The sequence below is a fragment of the Rhipicephalus sanguineus genome, chromosome 1 (assembly GCF_013339695.2).
Source record: "Rhipicephalus sanguineus isolate Rsan-2018 chromosome 1, BIME_Rsan_1.4, whole genome shotgun sequence".
In the NCBI taxonomy this organism is placed as follows: Eukaryota; Metazoa; Arthropoda; class Arachnida; order Ixodida; family Ixodidae; genus Rhipicephalus; species Rhipicephalus sanguineus.
The window spans coordinates 175,312,887-175,335,460 of record NC_051176.1 but is presented as its reverse complement, the minus strand read 5'-3'; the positions used below and the strand labels follow the sequence as shown (position 1 = coordinate 175,335,460).

At 44.9% G+C, this 22,574-nt stretch overlaps 1 protein-coding gene across 2 annotated transcripts in view; it reads right to left on the bottom strand.

Moving 5' to 3' along the window:
* Positions 1-22,574, bottom strand: part of LOC119402679 (rab GTPase-activating protein 1) — a 153,144-nt gene that overhangs the window by 107,802 nt on the left and 22,768 nt on the right. Inside the window, exon 5 of one of the 2 annotated variants that reach the window (XM_037669794.2) lies at positions 9,415-9,612. The exons of the other annotated variant lie outside the window; for it this stretch is intronic. Within the exon in view, the coding sequence (XP_037525722.1) occupies positions 9,415-9,612 (198 nt within the window). The remainder of the gene's footprint in view (positions 1-9,414; positions 9,613-22,574) is intronic. 2 annotated transcript variants of the gene reach the window in all.

The window sequence follows — 22,574 nt, the reverse complement described above, 5'->3', positions numbered from 1 at the left end:
GCTGGAAGATGGCGTTATTCGGCCATCTAACAGTCCTTGGGCATCGCCTGTAGTACTAGTGAAAAAGAAGGACGGCAGCTTGCGTTTCTGCGTCGACTACAGGAAGCTCAACCAGATCACAAAGAAGGATGTTTATCCTCTGCCGCATATTGATGATTCCCTGGATAGACTACGAAACGCCCGTTACTTTTCGTCAATGGATTTAAAAAGTGGCTACTGGCAAATTGAGGTGGATGAGAGAGACCGTGAAAAGACCGCCTTTGTCACGCCCGACGGACTTTATGAATTTCAGGTGCTTCCCTTCGGTTTGTGTTCGGCGCCAGCAACGTTTCAGCGTCTAATGGACACTGTACTATCGGGACTTAAGTGGCAAACCTGCCTGGTGTACCTCGATGACGTGATTGTCTTTTCTGCAACGTTCGAGGAGCACTTAAGAAGACTGGAAACAGTTTTTGACGCAATAAGCTCGGCCGGTCTGACATTGAAACCCGAAAAATGCCACTTTGGCTTTCACGAACTTCAATTCCTAGGTCACGTCGTCAGCAGCCAAGGAATCCGGCCCGATCCGGATACAGTTGCTGCCGTGGCGAATTTCCCGACCCCATCGGACAAAAAATCAGTGCGACGTTTTTTGGGACTTTGTGCCTATTACCAGCGATTTATTGCGAATTTTTCGCGCATCGCATGGCCATTGACCCAGCTTACCAGGGAAGATATCCCATTCGCATGGGGCAAAGACCAGCAACGGGCATTTGACGAGCTTCGCCAACGCATGCAAACGCCTCCCGTGCTCGCCCACTTCGATGAAGACGCGCCAACGATATTGCACACAGACGCTAGTAATGTGGGCCTTGGAGCAGTACTCGTACAGTGGCAGGACGACAGCGAAAAGGTGATCGCTTACGCCAGTAGGACGCTGTCCCGAACAGAAGCCAACTACACTACGACCGAGAAAGAATGCCTCGCAACGGTATGGGCAGTCCTCAAATTTCGCCCGTATTTGTACGGTCGCTCGTTCACCGTTATCAGCGATCACCATTCGCTCTGCTGGTTAATTAATTTGAAAGATCCATCCGGCCGTCTCGCACGCTGGAGTCTTCGGCTCCAAGAGTTCGACTTCACTGTTGCCTACAAATCGGGAAGACGACACGCCGATGCCGACTGTCTTTCTCGGTCTCCCGTTGAAACAGCAGACCAAGATGACGACGACACGGCCTTTTTGGGAGTCGTGGACACTACCGCTTTTTCACGACAGCAGCGGGACGACGCTGAACTGCTGCCGCTCATTCATTACCTTGAAGGACGAACCAATAGCGTGCCGAAATTATTTGCAAGGGGGCTGGCGTCGTACTGCTTGCGCAACGACGTTCTTTACAAAAAGAACTTTTCACCTCGTGGCAGCAGCTACTTACTCGTCGTTCCCTCATCGCTTCGACGTGAGGTCCTGCACGCCTGCCACAACGAGCCGACCACTGGTCACTTGGGCTACACTCGGACATTGGCAAGGATTAGGCAGAACTATTTCTGGCCGAAACTTGCCACGGTCGTGAAAACTTACGTGCAGACATGTCTAGATTGCCAGCGCCGCAAGCCGCCATCCATCAAGCCAGCCGGCCTGTTGCAACCAATTCATGTGCCGACGACGCCATTTGCACAAATCGGCATGGATTTTCTGGGCCCCTTCCCCACGTCTACTACTGGAAATAGATGGATAATCGTCGCCACCGATTACCTCACCCGATACGCCGAGACAGGAGCTCTGCGACGGGCAACAGCGGCTGAAGTGGCGCGATTTTTTATCGAAGCCATCGTTTTGAGGCACGGTGCTCCCGCAGTTATTATCACTGACAGAGGTACTGCGTTCATGGCCGAGCTTTTGGACACCGTTCTGCGACTAAGTGGTACCACCCACAGGAAGACAACGGCGTATCATCCACAGACCAACGGGTTAACCGAACGTCTCAACAGGACCCTGGCTGACATGATAAGCATGTACGTAGATGTACAGCACAAGAACTGGGACGACATCCTACCTTACGTCACATTCGCGTATAACACGGCTCATCAGGAGACCACTCGGAAGACTCCCTTCAGTCTCGTTTACGGCCGTGAAGTTACAACTACGTTAGACGCGATGCTCCCTCATGAAAATGATGGCACAGAGACGGACGCTGAAGAATTTACGCAGCGAGCAGAAGAAGCTCGGCAACTTGCCCGGTTGCGAATCACTGAACAACAGGACTATGCCGCCAGGCACTACAATCTTCGGCACAGACCCGTCACATACAACGTGGGCGACAAAGTGTGGGTCTGGACACCTATTCGTCGTCGTGGGCTCTCTGAAAAGCTGTTGCGGAGATACTTCGGGCCTTACGAAGTCATCCGACGCATCAGTGACGTCAATTACGAGGTTGTTCCGGGCGGCCTTCAGTGTTCCAAACGCCGAAGACATTCACCAGAAATCGTCCACGTGCTTCGGATGAAGCCATACTTTCAGTGACTAACTGCGCAGTGTTTTTTACCCTGTTTTCTGGGCTTTCATCATCGGGACGATGTTTTTTTTTTTTAAAGGGGGAATAATGCCGCGCGTATGTGCCAGTAGCGTCGACAATGAAGCAGCGCGAGGACACTGGCCCCAGTGCAAGGACGAAGAAGACGTTGTTGTCATTTCAGCTACTGATAAAGCGTATTTGTTGGTCGTTCTCCTTTTGATCGTCGATCCCGCGTCGTTACAATATAAAAAACCCCGGCACAACAAAAATATCGACCGGACAGGCATGTTCGATCTCTCGTGGAATCACCCTTTAGAGGGCGGCAGCAGCCCACTTTCGCACACGGTAAAACCAAATAAAATCTGAGAACACATTTTTCTTGACGAAAAGCCACCAGAGCAAAGTTTTGCTGCAGCAGAATAATTAAAATTGCGATTTACGCACAATGCAAGCTATTAACAACCATCAGTCGCACTGAAGTGAGCACTCACAGCAAGGGTCACTTTGGCCAGTTATATCTAGTAAACAAAGCAAATGAGGACATATGATATTAAAACCGTGTGTTCATTGACATAAGCGCTCTTCGAAAAAAAATTGCCGTCAAAATTGAGACCGGAGTTATTTTATTTTATTTTTTAAAATGTACTTTTCTGAAAAAACTCGCTTTTTTAACTATTTTTTTTCTTTTTTTTTTTCGCTGCCCGTAGGAAAATGATCTTCCGTACAAATGTTGCAAAGGCTCTTTTCTATAGTTGACACTGTTTTCACGTTTCTGTTTGAAATAGTAAAGGCGCCAAGGCGCCTCAAACTTAGGACCCTTTTTTGATCTCAGCCGTGTTCACATTTTCTTCTTTTTGAGGACGGCATAAAAAAAGCATGGATGTAATTCACAGTAATGCATATTAAAACCAGCAAAAGAAATTTTCGACGCATCATTTATAGTTCGCGCTAAATTCGGCCGTGAAATCCGAAAACATTGCAGTGAGCAAAAACAGGAGGCACGCGCCGCCACCTTCAAATATTTTTTTGCCGCGCTGGGAGCGTTTCTTGGAAATAAAATTTTCAGTTCCGTGCACTTTGAATGTGCCCACATAACATATAAAAAACCCAGACAAAACAAAAATTGCGACCGGTCAGGCATGTTCGATCTTTCGTGGAATCACCCAATTTTCAACCTGTCCGAGAAATATTTTGTGATGAGAATGGTAGCTCACAAGGAATTATCATGGCATTTATCCATTTTCAATGAGTGCCTTTCTTCTTCTTTCTTGGAAAAGTCAGGCTGAAAATTCCTCGCATCATGCTGTCAGACCCAAAAGCACAACTAAAACTGTGTTTGCGACAGCCTAGTCAGACCCAACCTGGCCAGTGTCATCACCACTGCCGTCAAATGGCGCCATCCATGGATGGCGAGTTCCCACAACATGGCAACAATAATATGCCACTTTCAATCTGATTACTAGTGCAAATTCAAATGATAAGTTATTTCCTTTATTCAGCTAGGGACAAAAACTAGCATCACATTTCAGTGTTCTGGAGAATTGCATGCATCGCAGAATGGACTAGCAAAGTGGTTAGCCTGGCGTGGGCCAACATCGTGTTTGTGATTGCTGAGAAGTTGTTTCATAAATGCAAGAAATCAAATGTGTGATTGACCTCATGGAGGATGACATATTTTGTTTTTCATGGCAATAAAGTTATTTCTAGGAGTGATATGATTGGCGTGAGGTAAATACATAAGGTTTCGAAAGATGAAGTTGGTTTCATCTTTTTCATACTGCCAGAATCGAAGATACACAATGTTTTGCTTGCTAAAAAATCAGCTGCATATTCGACTGGCGCGTAGTTCAGGCACTGCAATGTCAATTTTACCTTCATTTTCTAATTTGGACCTATGAAATGTGGGTTCTTGTCCGATATAGGGACATGTTGCAGTAGAGGCAAATACTGCCAAATACATTAGAATTCTTGTTTGTAATTTTTTCTGCCTCTTGCTCAACTCAGCCTGTTGGATATTTCGACCAACTTCTTCAGACCCTTCAGGGTTGAATAACGGGAGGCAACTTTAGGCCAGAAACCACATTCTTATCAATTGGTGCATGGGTGGCGGCATTCAAATGACAGCGCGAGAGATGCGTGAACATGCGGCAGTGCGTTGTGAAGGGCGAGAGGGATGACAGAAGCGACCAGAATTCGATTTATTCCCCAAGAGGGCACTTGTATCATGCAAATGCTTATAGAATATAATGGGATTACAGGCATGCTAAAGCTCTTGCTGTCATCAGGGGAATCGGGTGGGTCTGGTGGCAACAAATCATTATTATTGCCAACTTGGAGCACAGGATTTCAAAATGGCTTATCGCTGTGTGGCTTGGAACCTCTTCACTTAAATGGCAAAACCATTCCTCAAGCCCAGAGTTCATTATGGAACAATGGACAAAATTGTGGTGAAACTAAATGCTCTAAACGCACATTGATCATGTGACTCTTATTGGAGACAGACAACCAGCTGCTGGCAGTAGAGGAGCTAGCAGAGAGGCCTAGAAGAGCTACCGCACTCACCTTAAGGCACTAGAGGTAGATGATATGACATCACACCGTGAAGCGTTGCATTTTGAAGACGGAGTTAGGCCCAACTGCTCTTCAAAGTGGTTGAGGGGAAAAAGTGTGCCTTGGGAGGAGGGTAATCTTTCATCACCCATAGCTTCCTCAATGCAGGGTGGTTCACTAAAATTGTGGGAAGGTGATTTACTCTGGTTGTACCCCAGGTGCTTGAATAATTTCTAAAAAAAACATTTCAGAGACCCTTTAAAGTTCTTGTTTTTGGGGCCAGTACACTGAAATATTGTTTTAACCCTTTAACTGCTTTGCACGAGCAGAGCTCGTCCTGCCCAAACTGTCCCCAAAGTGCTTTGGACGAGCAGAGCTCGTCCTAGCGGAATAGGTACTCCTCTCTAGCGTTCAGGACAAGAGGCGCTCTTCTACAGCTTAGATTGCATGTAATCCACCAGATGGCAGCATTTACTTGACAATTTATTTTTCTCCTGTGGAAAGAGCGCGATTTTTGTATGAAAAGATTGCTTGTGGGGGTGGCCACCCATGCATAGCTGGCTCGTCAACACGAAAAAGAAGCTTTTCGTTTTCGTCATCTTCTTCGAGTGATGATGATTCGGATACAGATGTTTATCTTGTGTCTGGAAGTGAAGACAGCGATGGCGGTGAATTGAGCATCTCCTCCGGTGATGATGAACACAGCTCGGAAGCGAACATCGCGAGTGCTCGCCAGTGGATCCTGCTTGATGTGGACACTCCTCCTCTGAAGCCTCCTCGCTTTCCATTCTTGGCCATTCCAGGCAAGACTTTCAACTTGTCACCGCCAGATGACCTTATGGAATATATTCAGCAGTTTCTTCAAAAGTGCTTCATTTGCTCTTGGAAGCGAGGAGAAAACGGGAAAAAGTTGAGAAAGGAAACTTGCTTTTGGTGCAGGAGCTGCAACAGGCCCCCTTGCGTTATTCCGTGTTTTGATTTGACTAAGCATGTGGTACAAATATTTTTTCAACATCGACTAGCTACTTTTTAGTACAATCAGATTCGAAATCAGCAATAAAAAAATAGGCACTTTTGGTTGGGAAATTTTCAAAAAAAATTAAAGCACTTAAGGGGTTAAAGCTTATGGGGTATCATTAAACTCAAATCTGCAGATGCAGACCTGACCCTTCTCTGGGTTGCCCCTCACTAGAAAAGCGGCCATCACTCGCTAGCACTTCCGCAGCAGCCCCAACAACAACAGTTTCTTCCCTATCCAGCTGTTCGAGTTGAGTTGCAGCCATGGTGGGTTCAGGCCACGGGGGACAAGACGAGCTGTTTAACTGAAGGTGTCTATTCACCATAGTCACAAAACCATTGCCACCACAAGCAACAAACACTCACAAACACCTCAGCAGTGAAGAATTCCACATGGGCTGGGAGGAAAGCAGCAATCAAGTGGCTCCATCCCTGGGCCCATGGTTCGCACTCAAAGGCCGGGACATACAGGGGTGACGGCGAGTTGCGATGCCGACGGCTCAATCGAAATGTGTTCAGTCACATCTCCCGAGTCGAAAAGCAAAGAAGCACCCCGAAAGTGACAAGCATTATTGAGCTAAGAGGGGCAGTCTCACCCATTTCTCTAAAAAGGCGAAGGAGGGAATGGGCCACGCTGTCTCAGCTCACAGCAGGACGTAAAAGGCAGTGAGAGGGGCATTACAGCCCGCTCCGATGCAATCCTCACACAACAGGTTGAATTAAATAAGAGGCAGAAAAAAACACTGAACCAGAATGATGACTTATATGGCAGTATTTGCCCAAATTGTAACGCGTCCCCGAATCAAACAAGCAACCACATTTCATGGGTCCAAAGTAGGAAACTAAGGCAAAAATGACAGTGGAGCACCTGAACTAAGCTTAACTTGAACGTGCACCTCATTTTTTTGCAAGGAAAATATTGTATATTGTCGATTCTGGCAATGAGAAAAAGATGAGTTCTTTACCTTTACAGAATGAAGCTTGTTTTTTTTTTATTTACTCCACATCCACCATCTCATAGGAAGAACCTTAATTGCTATGAAGAACAAAATATCTCACTCTCTGCACGGCCAATCATGCATTTGCTTTGCTGCATTTATGAAACAACTTCGCAACAATCACAATTGGGATGGCGGTATATGCCAGATTAACCACTTTGCTAGACCATCCTGCGATTCTCTGAAAATAAAAGCAGAGCGCAAAAAAGACGGGACACAAAAGACAAGAAGACGGGACGGGCACTCTTCTTGTCTCATGTGTCCCGTCTTTTTTGCACTCTGCTTTTATTTTCAGCCAATGCACCAACTCGCCCAGAAACGCATTCCATCCTGCGATTCTTCTCATTAATGTTTTTATTCCTCACCCTCCATAATTATCACAACCAGGTTTTTTTTTTAAAGTGCAATCAATATGTGGGTAAGTATGGTAGACACAACTGAAAAAAATAATCACAAATATTCAGTAGTTAATCCTACAAACAATTCATCTTGGAATCTCCAATAAGTTTCTACCTTTATCAATGTGTTTCTTTTTTAATATAAGCTTAATAAAGCACCTTCTACAGTGAAAATATCAGGCCATTTCACAATTATTAGGCCAAAATTTGAATATCCCTCTGTGATATGGGTCTTTTATACTAAATGCAATTTTATTTATTTTTACATACTGCAGCCATTTAGCAGGGCCATGACAGGAGTGGGTACATGGTACAAATAAACAAAGTCAAAGAAAGTAAAGACGTAGTATTTAATGACTTCAAAGACAAGCTGCCAGGTTTGTGTACATTTGTACAATAAATCTTCTATTTGGCTTAAGATCACAGCTAATGAACTATAACAACATTCACTCATATAAGAACAATTCTGCATTGAATTTCTCTCCAAACTAATTAAGAAAAAGCTAGCCCTAAGTCTTTCACCTTATGTAACACCCCTTGTAGCTAGGAAAGATGATGGCTTTTTAAGGGTTCGTTTTTCTTTGATAGACACAATATTAATGACATCTAGCAGACCACCACTGGCATACCTTAATTCCATACTTTGCTATAACTGACTCTTTCAAATATTTTTCCCATGCACTATTGATTATTGGAATTGTACTAGACTTCTAAAATGTAACTAATAACTTTTTGTTCCCGAGTACTTGTAGTTTTACATCCACCCTCCCTGGACCCGAGTCCTGAAGTGTGCCCTTCAGGTTTTCGTGTGATTGCTGATGTTGTGTAGGTTATGTCCATAGAAACCACCTGCTTGTCCCACAGCTACAAGAGTCGCCTTCTCCAAGTCCATTGATGGAGACCTATTGCCGAGTCAGAACAGCGAGCATCACTGACGGCTGCAGAAGTTCAGCTTAACCAAATGAACAGTTTATGTTAAGCAAATTTATTTTCTGCACTAAGTTTATAAGAAGACATACAGAATGAAATTTTTTTTTTTAGATACTGCTTCTCCTGTTCCTCATGTCTGTTCCTAATAGGTGTTTCTCACACTGCTCCTAACACTGTTCCTCAAGTCTGAAAATAGTTTGACCAAGTTTACTTTAACAGGAAATTCGCACAACGTAATTCTAAGGCACTGAATATTACATTCCAAGAAAGAAAATAAAGTAATATGTTGTTTTGTGCGAGCTTTGCTAATTAAACCTAATTAGAGGATAATTGAATATTTAATTACTCTGCAGTCAGTGATGTTCCATTTTTATATAAGAATAAGGAAATTGTTGGCTGAGAATGCATGCGCAATTTGTTTTTGGTTGTGTTCATTTCGTGCGGAGAAAAGTAATACTTATGACGTTGGTCTGGAACGTCGCACGTTGAGCGACTCGTCGATCATGTTAGTGCCTTCACCAAAGTGATCAGTTATGATCATACTTTGCACATTGAGGTCAAGTCAAGACACGTTCACTATGCAGAAGGTTCAATTGATGCTATGCGCAATGTATCTTGCCCTTTCTTTCCGACTAGTCCAAAAAACTGGCAAAAACAAGTTGCGTCCACATATGTGGACGTTGCGCCTGAAGGGGATAAAATACATGGAAGTTGTAGGCACCGACTCAGTGCCATGAAAATTACCAAGATATGCAAGTTCTACTCAACTTGGCATTGCTGTAGAAATAAACAAGAGGTAACGATTAGCTATATGCTAGCATCTCAAAATGTACATCATTTATGAAATGCACATTGCAAAATGAAGTATATTTTGAGTTTTGTTCTTGCAATAATGTCAGTAGTGGCACCAGTGTTGTTCCGTGTATAAGTTTGTGAGTGCTCTAAAAAAGCTAGCTTGTTAGAGCACATCTGTAGCTTATGAGTCATTTTTGATCTGCAGCAAGCCTTTGCTGCTACTACTGCATTTACCTATGGACAGCAGGGGGTCCTCCTTTAGTGCAACGGAAGACATGGCACTGGAAGATGGCCTCTTCTGCACTGTTTCCATGTGAGCAGGTGAAAGCAAAACAGTGCTGCTCAGCACTGCCCTGGGCACCTCTTGCACAAAATAAAATTCGCTGGACAGGGAAACTGGCAACTTCACTGCGTGTGCTATTCTCGTACACCCTGCACAAAAATGCCAGCCCTTGTTGTGAGAGTTATGTACAATAAGAAAGGGATACAGCTGTAACGGCATAACAGTGACACGAAAAAAAAAAAGTACGATGATGACAAAGGCACACCTTTGGAAATAAACATTTCACTAACTGTTCCGGGCCGTGCTGCTGGCATGCACTGCATGACAGCTACCCATTTCACACTCACGAATGTGAAATTGTGCTGGCTCTCAGTGAGAGTAACCAACCTTCCTGACTGTGCCGGGACATTGAAGCTTTCAATTTTTGTGTCCTTTCAGTGATGCTTAATGACGATCACCACAGGGCTTGCTTGACACAATCAGGACAGTTGGAGGCATGCCACTTCTTTTGACAAAATGTATAACTGTGTGGAATTAAAGCTCAATGTTCAATTAGGCTTTTGGGGAATGACATTGAAAGCAACAGTAATACTAGAAATGTCCCTTGAATGCTATTTTTACTGTGCTGCCATAGTGGATTTCTATCTATGTAGTGAGTGGCGACCATCACTGAGCTATCTGTTCTTGCCGAAATGTAGTGTTTGTGTGAATAGTGAGAGAGCGCAGATAGTACAACAGACAAAGGCGGCAACATCAGTGTCATTGTGCTGTAGTATACAAGACAGTTTTGCAGCAGCAAGAACGTCAGAAAATGCTTTTTATCTGGAGAATGGATGAAAATTTGTTTCTCGCTGTGTATATTGGATGAATTCACGTACGAGTAGAAACCATTTTGTCTGGCTGCACCCAGTTATACAAAACACCATGAAAGAAGTTTATCTCAAATTGAAGTGAATGAAAGGTATGTTACCTTACTTGTATGCTGTTTTTTAGTTATCACTTAATGTGTGTGAGATGTTGCAATATCAAGCGAAGCTTAGAGCTACTTTATTAAAAAGAAAAAGTGTAACAATTTCAAGTAAAGTTTTCTATGTAAGTGGCCATACTGCCTGATGCAGCTGGAGAGTATATATAAGGAGCTACATGTCTATGCCTTTTTTCCTGGTTATGTTATGTTTCTTATGACATCAATTTGGTCAATGAGAAGCTCCATGGCCCATGAAACATATTATTACAATAGAAGGATGCTCAAAAAAACTTTTGAGGTGTTATCATCTGGAGTTCAAATGTAGCAAATTGTGTGGCATGTTTTATGTACAGTAGAACCCCGCTATTACGTTCCTCACTGGTGCGTTTTCCCGGCTGTTACGTCGTTTTCCGCCGGTCCCGGCATAGCTCCCATAGGATACAATGTATTGGGAACCCCGCTGTTACGTCGTAACTGTCGGACCGTTCCCGTATGATACGTCGCGAAGTGCGCTCGGAGCCGACCGAGTGACTACCGAAGAGAGCGGCCATGGTGCATTTTCACGCAGCTTGGCCTGGCTTTACCGTAATATTAGCCGCATGAGAGGCGCAAGCAACAGGATCTTTCAATTGATGCAATCAAAAGCATGGCCTTCGAGATTCACGTTGCAAACATGGCGTCTATGACGTAATTGCTCGCGAAAGCAAGGCCTTCGAGATCGGCATTTACTACAGTAAAAGCTCGTTAATTCGGATTTCTAGGGACTGGAAAAAATGTCCGAATTAACCGAATGTCCAAATTATCGAATGGTCGAAATAAACACAATAAATGCACGAGTTTTTTCAACATACCTTTACTTAACAAAGTAATCGCGGATGCTTGTCTGTTTTCGAGCAGAAATTCGCGCGGACACAATTTTTCTGAGCCCTTCAAGGTGCTCAGCAGCTCGCATGATGTCTGCAGTACCGCAAAAGTTTCACCCGTCATCCACGCTTTTTGGTTGGCACGGTAATCCACGGGAAGATTGTTGATGTTCTTAAAGCAGCGTGGCTTTTGAACCTTTCCGATAACGAGAAGCGGCAAGCGCTCTGTTCCCGTCACGTTGGGGGATAAAAGTACGGTTACTCGTTCCTTGCTTCTTGCCGCCGATTGAAGGATCCCCTTTCATCACTCTTCATCACTTCTTGTCGGGAGAGTCCGTTATTCAGAGCACGCAAAATTTCTACTTTGGTGGCGAAGTCCTTGGCCTCGTACTTGGGCCGCTTCGCCGGCGTTGCCATCGGCGGAGAGTGCGGTCGCACGAGAAGTCAGCACAAAAGCACGAGCAACGTATCAGCGGGGTTCTACTGTATTTTGTTCTTTGACTGTGTCCTATTTTTGGCCTAGAAGTTATGTAAGTGGCACCTATATTCCCTCCAACCGGCATCATGAAGATCCCCAAAAGCTACAGAATGAACTTGTGACGAATTTGCTGAAAGACTGTAGGAATAAAGTATTGGCTGCACTAATATAAACACTGAAGGCTTTCTGGAGTATTCATTCATAGGTGTAATGGGTGTCATTATGCTTTCACACACTGAACATGTAAACGAGAAAGCAATTGAAACACTAGGATACCTACGCCACACTTTAAAGGGGCCCTGCAACACCTTTCTTAGTTATATTGGAATAGTCTCATTATTGACGTATGACTCTTCACGAGTCATATGCCGCAAAAATTTTTCGAATCCGTCAAGTCTAAGTGGTGTTACCAGATTATAGAGATCACGTTCCGCAGCATTCTCCCTCCACTACACGCCGCGAGCGCGCAGAAAGCTGCGTGGGGCATAAAGGGAGGGAGGGCGGAGGTGCGAGGAGGCGCCGAGGAGTTACGTCAGCACCGGCGGCATTTTTTTTCTTCATTTTTTTCTCTCTGGTGCCTCGGCGCAACCACGTGGTCTGTGGCGCCACTTCCGGTCGGCTTGCGTGGTCGTCGTCGAGCGGAGCCCATCGCACCGTGTATCGCGCCTGCTTGAAAACTGCGAGTCGGTTTGGTAATGTTGGGTGTGCACCTCCAACTGCCGTAGTGTTTTCATCGCTCTGCCAACCATGGACACAAACCTGAGTGTGCGTTTGGAACGAATGACAGCTGAGATGGGTTTCGACCCACACTCCGATACACCGCTTCGTCGCACTGCTTGCGCTTGAATCGTATTCAACACGGCAAAGCTGCGTGCACCCTTCTCCCAGCGGCGGTACTTCGATGCTGTTTGCTCTTCGAGTGCAGGCGCACAGCGAGTGCGGGCTGACAACAAAGAACTAAAGACTAGAAGAAAGGATCGTGGGGCATCGGGCCGGCGCGGACCCATCCCCCGGCTGTCTGCAGCTACCATGAAAATGCGAGTCTGCTTGGTTGCTGTGTCGCGGTTTCTCGGGAACGTGAGACTACGGGGAGGATACACCGAGGTACGGCTCGATGACATACTGAACAGACAGCGAACGGGACTCTCGCCATACAGCGAACACAGGTATCCTAAACTAGCCGGCGCCAGCATTGTTATCGGAGAAATGCTGCGCTGCTGCCTCGGTCGGTCGTGAGAACGTGCCAACGATGCAGTTTCCAGCTGACAAGGCAGCATTCGAACGGCTGCCACTCTCAACGGCAACCGGCGATGGTCAAAGGCACAGAAATATTCACGATTTCGGCACTGCGCATGGTGAAGAAAATGCAACCACGCAACTACGAGCAGACGAGCTGTCGGTGAGACCGGAAGTGCTAATATTAATGTTTGTTCGGTGTTTTAACGGCATATTACATACATATTATCTACTTATTGAACTCAAAATTAACAACGAAGGTCATAATGAGGGTGTTATCGTGATTATAACATCAGCCAATGGTGGAACTGCCGACAATCGCGTCATATATTGCAGACTGATACATCATTTGTCAAGAGAAGAGGGAGCGATTTTCAGCTGACTTTGAGAATTTATTGTAAATTTCAGGCCGCTCGCTTCGCTATAATATTTGGCTCGCGTGTTCTCGGGAGCCTCGACTACCGATTGGCAGCGCTTTTTGACCCTGCTCAGAAAGTGTTGCAGGGCCCCTTTAAGGCTCCACGTGATACTAAGCTGCTTTTATATAAAACATGATTTTGCATTATTATTGAACATACCACCATGGTGTGGTACCAATATAATGTGAAGCGAAGCAAGTTCACTTGAATCTCTGTGTAAAAAATTATTTGCTTTATTTGCAGTTCTTCAAAAACAGAGGTACTGATGTCCCTTAACATGCAACCACTTTTGCAGAATTATCAAATAGAGTACCTGATGTTTCTTCATCTTGTCATTAACTCTACTTCTGGCTTTTGTAACTACAGTCACATCACACTTGCTAAAGAAAACTGTACTCATAGTTCCCATGCTTTGGATCGAATACCCCCTTTTCCCTTGCTAACACATTTAAGCACAGTCTTTCCCCCCCTTTCAATACAAATCTGGAATTTCTTATCCCGTAATGATCCCTCCTCATACCTGCCAAGTTCAAGAAATCTGAATCCGGGAGATTTCTGAAACGAGGGGGGGGGGTTACCTCTTTCTCCCTATTCTTAAAAAAGAAAAAATCTCGGAAACGGGGGAGGGGCAGTCCAGAACAGCCCCGCAAGTATAGTGAACTAGAATACTTTGTAGTTCACTATACCTGTAAGCGTAAATATCGGCGTTTCGGTCTTATAATGGCTTAGAGTGGCCAAACAAACAATGCAGGTACAGTAGAATATCGGCGATACGAATCTCACGGGGGAGCGAAAATATTCGTATCGCCTGAAATTTCGCATCATCAAAAAACTAGCAAAATCCGTACGCACAAAACATTTATTCCATCGAAAGAACTCGCGTATGTCTTTCTGGGACAGAACGGACCAAAGGGACGGCGCAGCTCGCTGCCGCGAAAGCGCGCGTCAGAGATTCACTTGAGGCCAACTGAAAACCAAGTGCCAAAGTCCGCTCCACCATAGCCATAAGCAAAGATTGACAGGAATGCCAAAACGCTTTGTGCCTTTTTTATGACTTTATTGACTTTAATCTGCTGCTGCGTTAGCCGCGTACCTTCGGAGCTCGTAGTCGCTATCGATGATCGCGTCGATAGCGACCGCGGTTTCGTGCGCGGTGGTTGCGGCAAGCGGTAGTTCCGTTTTCAATCCGCATGCGCTGTCAGCGCATGTGCCTTCAAACCTACGTAGCTTGTTGCTATCTGTGATCGCATCTGCCGCTGTTTTGTCCGCAGCGCTTATGGAAAGCAGTGTCGCTTTGACTCGGTGAGAGCAACGCGCATGCACTTTCGGAGTTCCGTCAGTTTCGTCATCGCCACACATGATCGTGTAAAGAGCGACCGCGGTTTCGTCCACAGCAGTTGTGGCAAACGATAACCACAGTTCTGACAGTGTGTACGCTGGCCGCGTACGTACTTCCGAAGCTTCCAGCACGCTGCTCTCGGCCGTCGCTTGACGGTTTCGGTACTATCACCCGCCGCGACGGGAAAAAGTGTTCGGAACATCCGAATTTTGGCCCACTGGACACAGTGAAATTCGGCTGGGGAATTTCACGAACTCTAATAAGCCGGTTTCGTATCACCGATATTCTACTGCACGTTTACATCAACGCCTCCTAAATTTGTTTACATAATGCTGTACGCAATGGGTTCGCAAAAACCTGGATCGGATATGGTTGGATTTTTGTTAATGTGGCCAGCTCATGCACGGAAATATTGATTTCCAGGAGATTTTCTCGCCAACCGTACAAACGTGAGAAATGGCCGAAATCTGGGAGTCTCCCGGAAAATCCGGGAGACTTGGCAGGTATGCTTCTTATCATCAAACAGGCTTTTAGCCAATTATACGTACCTTCTGGATATGCAAATTGTTTTACCTGTATACTTTTTTTTTTTTCTTTGTGCGTGCATTCACTTGTCTAGGTTAACTGATTAAAATTGTTCGCCTTTGTTCGCCCTGTTCATGCTAACTTAATGTTACCACTCCTGCCATAGCCCTACTAAGCTGCAGTGTGTAAATAAATACAAATAAATTAACCAAAGGGCCCCTTACCAGGTTTGGGCATTGCAAACAAACAAGTGTGGTGCAATATCACACAATGATGACAATGCCTACACAGTACAAAAGGGCTCATAAACAGTTGAAATTTCAAACAAGAGGTTGTGCATCCTTGCTCACTAAGGGAGCAGAGTTTGAAAAGTGAGTCAAGGTCACATGCTCAAATGCTTCTATGCAAGATGCACTGCTTGCAACATTACCTACCATGGAATGTGACTACCCTAAAATGCTGAGCAAGCGCCTCCCCTACGGTGAAGGATAATCAGACCACATTTGAAGGGGGGGCGCTTGCTCGGTCCCGGACCGAAATTCAAGTATGCAGCGGGAGAGCCGCTAAAAATAAAGAATGCCCATGCACGTTTCTAATGAAATGCTTTGTTTATTTACTGCTTTTATTCTCCCTCGTCACTGTCAAACCATTGAAGCAGCGACAGGTTTGACCAATATACGACCGGCCACATAACAACGGAATTTCATAAACATTAGACACGCATTCAGTGTACTCGTCCTTGTGGTTCTTTTTAACACAAGCGATACTCGTCTTGAAAAAAAAGAGTGGTCGCAGGGAGTGGGGGGGGGGGAGGGGGCGCTTGCTCGGGTGGGGGCGCTTGCTCAGCATTTTACGGTAATTAATCGTTCAAAGCTGAACATGTAATGCCACTATTGCAAATGTGCTGTGCAGTAAAAATTAAAAAATAAAACAAGGCAGCACTTGTCACAGTCTCTCTGCTCTGCTACGGACAAAAGCGGGGAAAGAGCACCACATGCAAATGTTAGTCAAGGCAAAAGTTAGGGAATGCCTCTGTCGACGGCAATGTCATTCGTTTGTTATGTCATTTGCTTGCTGTCATATGGGGGGGGAAACTAATGCCATTAGATTAAAACGACATTTCCTGTCGAATGGGTTCACGAAACACATTCGCGTTCAATTTCAGACCAAATGCGTAGTCTCGACGCCCGGGACCTTTTAGGGAGATGACTGTTGACTTATGTATACGTAACTTTTATTTGTAAATATCTTATTCTTTACTAGATTAACTTATCACTGGTTTCATAACGTAATAGCACGCGTGAAAGTTTCTAAGAGAAAGCTACTACAACTACAGCGGCTGGACGCCGGCCGTGTTTCATTTGTGCTCTGTTGTCGTTGTTGCCTGTATCGCGGGTGTTGATCGTCCGATTGCACGTGTTTTGGTTATCAAGGTGTTGACTACACGAATTAGCGGCCGCTGTCTTATTTCTGCAGCCGGGGAGTCAGTCGTGCTCCCGCGCTTTAGTTCACTGTTCCCACGCCCGGTCATATCATCGACCATGTTGGTTTTCGATTGGTTCTTGGTTTGACTTCGTTTGTGTCTGTCGTGCAGCTGTACCAAGTTGTGTAAAATGGCTGATTTTATATTCTTGGAGCAGATTTTTAGTGACAAATAATCATTTTCGAGGATACACGCATGTTACATGCAAGTTTTTAATACATTTTTATTTCTCCCAAAGTCAAGGCTCAGGAGGGCTAAGTTCATGGATGTCATTTTAAAATTATATATTTGTTTTCGTCGTGTGTCAGCAGGCAGGTAAAATGACATTAAGTTCACCTAACGTCATTCGTTGTAAATGACGTTAGATTTGCTGTGTGACAGGGGTATAAGAGATTCCTCATACAGTCGAATTCATTTATAACGTTCCCAGGTACAACGAATTATGCTTTATATCGAACGCACAAGGCTGTCTCTGCTTTATTCAGGTGAAATGTACTTTCTATAACAAACTGAACATTGAATATATCCAACTTAGTGCTTGCAACTGATGCATACCCACATGTGCCAACGTGCTGGGTTGCCAGCGCCCCAATGCTGCAGCGGCGGTAGAGAAAGAAGAAAGGAACGTCACAGATGGTTTGCTTGTGCCAACCACAGAATATCGTGCAAAAGCCAAATGGTTGTTGATGAAGTCCCACTAAAGGGAAAAGTGCCAAAGCAGTGCAGCATGCGTGCACATTTTGTTGTGAGTGCAGTAGGCTTCTGTGATGTCAAGCGAGCTGCTGCGCGAAAGCGCCATTGGAGGAAAACGGACGCGGAGCTGACTGTTTCGTGGGTACAAAGAAGCTGTGCATGAGCACAGCTGGGATTGACTGGCGGGCACACAGACCAGCCCATCTGTGCCCGTGAAAAGCGCAGCCACAGGCGCACAGTGGGCACAGCTTCTTCGTGGGCAGCCCTCTTATTCAGCAACTGCTAACCACGTGATCAAGCTACGTGAGAAGAAACATAACAGGCCAAGAGGCGTCAAGAGAGGGGAGATGGAGGGTGATGCAATGTGGGCTGCATGGCTATGCACCATGATAACTGCACTCACTTTTTTTTTATACTCCATAATTTCTTTGTTCATGTTTAGACGTTTGGTGTTGTGCCTGTGCATCGTGCTTGTGTGCCATTGCAATGGTTTTGACCGTTCCTGTGTTGCCATACCTGCAGCGTTCGATGTAACTTAAAGGGACACTAAAGGCAAATATTAAGTCGACGTTGATTGTTGAAATAGCGGTCCAGAAACCTCGTAGTGCTGCTTTTGTGCCAAGGAAGTGCTTATTTTGAAATAAAATCACGTTTTTTGTGGTCCGCATTGCGTTAGCGCGCTTCAAATCTCCCGCCTGAAAATACGACTCTCCTACGTCACTGCTGCCGTGCCCAACGTTGCCCGCTTTTACTGCGCGGCCGCCGACACTAGTGGCAGCCGAGCGGAAGTAGCGGGACCCACAGTAGCAACAACGGCGCTGCGGCAAAGACTTGCTCGGATGGGCACATTCAAAGCCGTCACCAAGTTGCGGTTGGTCTCGTAATCCTCAGTACGAAAGTGCAGCGAGCACACACGCAGAGGTTTTGACTGTTTAGCACACTGACGCAATGGCATGACACTAAGCCACTTCGAGCGTAAGGGTTCATTCCGCGGCACCCAGTGAAAAGACACACCGGTTTCTTTGCTGCAGCACTGGCGTTGTGCACCATTCGGGCATCCGGCAATATCACACGCATGCGGCATTTTGTCGAACTTTCTGTCAGAGCGACTTTCACGAGCGCGCAAAACACGCACGGCAGTACGCGATCCCGAAACTACCACTGAGACGGGCGAGGCACAGTTCGGCGAAAACGGAACGTTTTAACCACGCGCGCCGTTCCCCATGGCAACGCCACGGAGGTTTTGTTTTCCATGAATCAAGCGGAAACGGACCGACAGCATTTTATTACGTCTTTTGATGCTCGGAATGTTCTTTTTTTACTGCTGCTAGTTTGATTACTAGTGATTTATTGTAGGCCGACTTCCCTACGTCATCGGGATCACTTCGAAAATGTCCCACTCGTGGCGCTCATCATGTGATACATTTAGCTTAATTTCTCGGTAAGTAGGGCACTGCTGTTGATAATATTGCCATTTTAGAAGTTGTCATACATTGGGCTTTCACTCTGACATAAATTGTTATTTGCCTTTAGTGTCCCTTTAAGGGGAAACGTGGGTCTTGAAAAGTGTGTTTTTAATAATTGGGTGAACAGAATGAAATTTAATACACTTATTCAATTTTTTCTACAGATTCCAAATCTGTGAGTAGATTTTTCATAGCTGCATTAGAACAAAAGATATGCTGTTTCTACAACGTTTTCTAGCACATTTCTTACGGGGATTTTCGGCAACTTCTTTTCGTCAAACACAAAAGCAAAGTATGTGGCAAGAATGCCAGAAAGCTGATCTAGCCGATGATGCTATTTATTTTCTTACAACATTGTTCACCAAATGATAACTCTTAATAATCATAAAGTGTATGAAGCAAAAATTTTTCGCTCATATTTGCGTGCATTTATTTTGCATTCGAAGTTTGATGAAAACAATAAAATTAGCATCATCGGCAAGACGAGCTCTCTGGCAGTCTTGCCACATACTTTGTTCTTGTGTTTGACAAAGCAAAGTTGCCAAAAAGTACCGTAAGAAATATGCTCTCAGAAATCTCATATCTTTTGTTCTAATGCAGATAATAAAAATCTACTTGGAGATTTGGAATCTGCAGAAAAATCTGACTAAGTGTACTAACTTTCATTCAGCTAACCTAAGTAATAAAAAAACTTTTTTCAAGACCCACGTCTCCCCTTAAAGGGGTCATGAAGCACCCCTTGGGCTTTTTTAAAAAAAACACATCCTGCGAAAAGCTGACAAGGCTATGAACTGCTGTCACGTATCTGTTTCTCCGCGTCGCAAAAGACATTGGCCGATAGCCGACATAAATTGAGAGCGGCATTCGGATCAGATGCGCTTCTTGCCACGGGGTGCCGCCACTTGCTGGCGCCGCACTCCTCAGTCTGCTAACTTTACACAGTTAGCCACACACACGCATGCAAATCACAGTGGGACAGCGATCGCGTTTCATGACGTGCGCTGATGTAACTTCTTTCCCCATGCCACCCCTCCCTGTGTAGCTTCCAGTGAACTTGTCGGGACGAGAAAAGAGAGAAAGCGCCGAGAGCGTGCACCAAACCCCATAACTCCACTCGTTCTTGACGGATTCAAGAAATTTTTGCGGCAATCGATTAGGGAAGCAGTATAAACTCCAATATTGAGGTCATTAGATCATTACTTGGAAAAGTGGTCCATGATCCCTTTAACGGTGACCTTGACGCAAGCTCTGCCACTTTGCGACAAAGTGGAAATTACTGGCCGTGTTCAACGTGAAGAAAGAAAACGAGACATTGTAGCGCACTTCGGGATTGCAACAAGCACGTTGAGCACAATCCTCAAAAACAAGGGGGCCATTCAAGCCAATGCATGGGAACAACCAAATGCCAATGCCTGTTGCATCCGAAAGCCGTCCTACGATGAACTTGAGAAATCCCTGTACAAATGATTAGTGGACAGCGTGGGGTTCATGAAGTTGTGGATGAATGAAGAATTGAAGGTAAATTTACTAGGCATGATCCAGATGATCAGATGCATCGTAACATCAAGAACATATCGGCATGCTGGACTGTGTAGGGTGGGTGCCAAAGCATAGAGTGTAGCTGAAGATGATGGCAAGTATGCTGCCACTTGGCAGAAACTTTCCCGCGTTCCGAGTGCTGTGCCCCAAGAAGTCTGATATTTTGACATAGTTGATGAGGCAGCAGTGACTGAAAGCCCGCTGGATGCGGAAACTGTTGCTGATGTGGTAGTGCTTGGTGACATCGAAGACAAAAAAGAGCCGCCGTTGCCGGAAGACGATCGCCTATGCCCAACATCTGCTGAAGCAATGTCCACAACAGATGTGATACAACGCTACTATGCTGATATACAAAGAAGTGGACTTGAGTTGGTTGATATTATTTCACGAGTTGAAAATGCAATTCACGTTGATGTTGCAAGATGCACAGTGCAGACCAAGATAAGCTGCCTATCGCAAGTAAATGCACATTGCAAGACAAATTGCTTCTGGAGCACATTACGCGCAGTGAGTGGCATGGCATTACTTTTGTTTGCACATTTTTGTCCGACTTTACAATATTTCGTATAACAAACTAGGTGCTGGAATTCGTTAAAGGCGCGTTCAGCTATTTCGAAATACAGTGAATTCTTTATACAAGAGACACTGTTTCAAGAGACACATAGTTATAAGAGACATGAAAATGGTTTGATTGGTTTTCCTACATTCGCCACGTGTGTTTAACAACACCACATATAAGAGATGTGGTTACAAAAGATGCTTGGTTACCAAGGGCAACATTTTAGGTCACTATAGAGTAAATTATTCATTATTTAGAACAGACACAACCCAGACATGCCCACACAATGGGGCTGACGTATTACCAACCGCTATGGACTGCAATTTTCATTCCCTTGGCTTGATTGTGTTCTGTTCTCAAGCCGGATGTCATTTCTCGCAAGGTTGCGACTACAAATTGCACTTAACTTTTTGTCATTATGTTTTAAATCACTGTTGCTCTCCCACAACGACTCTGCAACAGAGTACCACCGAGTTGAGTTTCCATCGCAGCATCCGTAGCGCTGGTCGCTTAGTATGCCAGTAGTATCTAAGAAAACTTCAAAGGTATTGTGAGCAACATGGAAGCTTGCAAAGTGCAGTGATTTAACTCCAGAAGTTGAGAAGAAAGCTAATACAATCGGCAGTTACTAAAAAGCAAACTATATTATGGATGACTTCTATCGCCCTTTCTGAGCAATTTACTGTAGATGTCGTTAAACACACTCTGATACTGAAATATATAAAGTGGTCTTGTCCCACTCCTCAGTGTTTTTAGAATTTTTGGTTAGAAGAGACCTTGGTTACAAGAGACAAGTTTCCTGGGTCCTTTCAGTGCATCTTGTAATGAGGTTTTACTGTACTTGATATATTGAACACTGTTCGTTATAACTGGGATTGACTGTATAAGGGACAAGAACTGTACATTGGTGCATATCTCTTATAAAGGGGCTCAACAGTGGTATAATTGCTAATCTTTAGTTATAAAACAATAAGTATACCTCTCTGCAATATCAAAAAGACAGTAACAGTATTTCATTTTTGTTCTTCCAGTCTCTATTGACAGTTGCTAAAGTTTCATTTTCACCTACAATATGTGAGGAATCACCCACAGTACTACATGCATGCTATTTCAAGCATTACATACATGAGTCGGTCACTTGTCTCGTACTGAGCCCTCTATAAATACTCACTGGTGCATATTATGGTCTCGGACCACTTGTACGCTGGCCCGCATATGTTAGCCCGTAAGTGTTTTGCACCTCACAAGCTAGACACCCTGGCAGGGATGACTTTATATCGATGCTAATTAATACTGCTTCAGAATGCCAATTTGCTTTTCACCACCACCTGTCAGTCAAGCTGATGCAGAAGAAGGCCAGTCCGACTCATGTACTCACACAGCTCGGCCAGACTGGAGTACACAGGAGCGCATGCATGCGTTCTAGCCCTGTTCTGCACATAGCAAACACTATGTAGCTACTGTAGCTACGTGCTGTGTCCATTGTGTAGTATTGTGGCTGCCATGGTGAGCTATGATGAGCCCTTTCACCTGCAGACAACTGT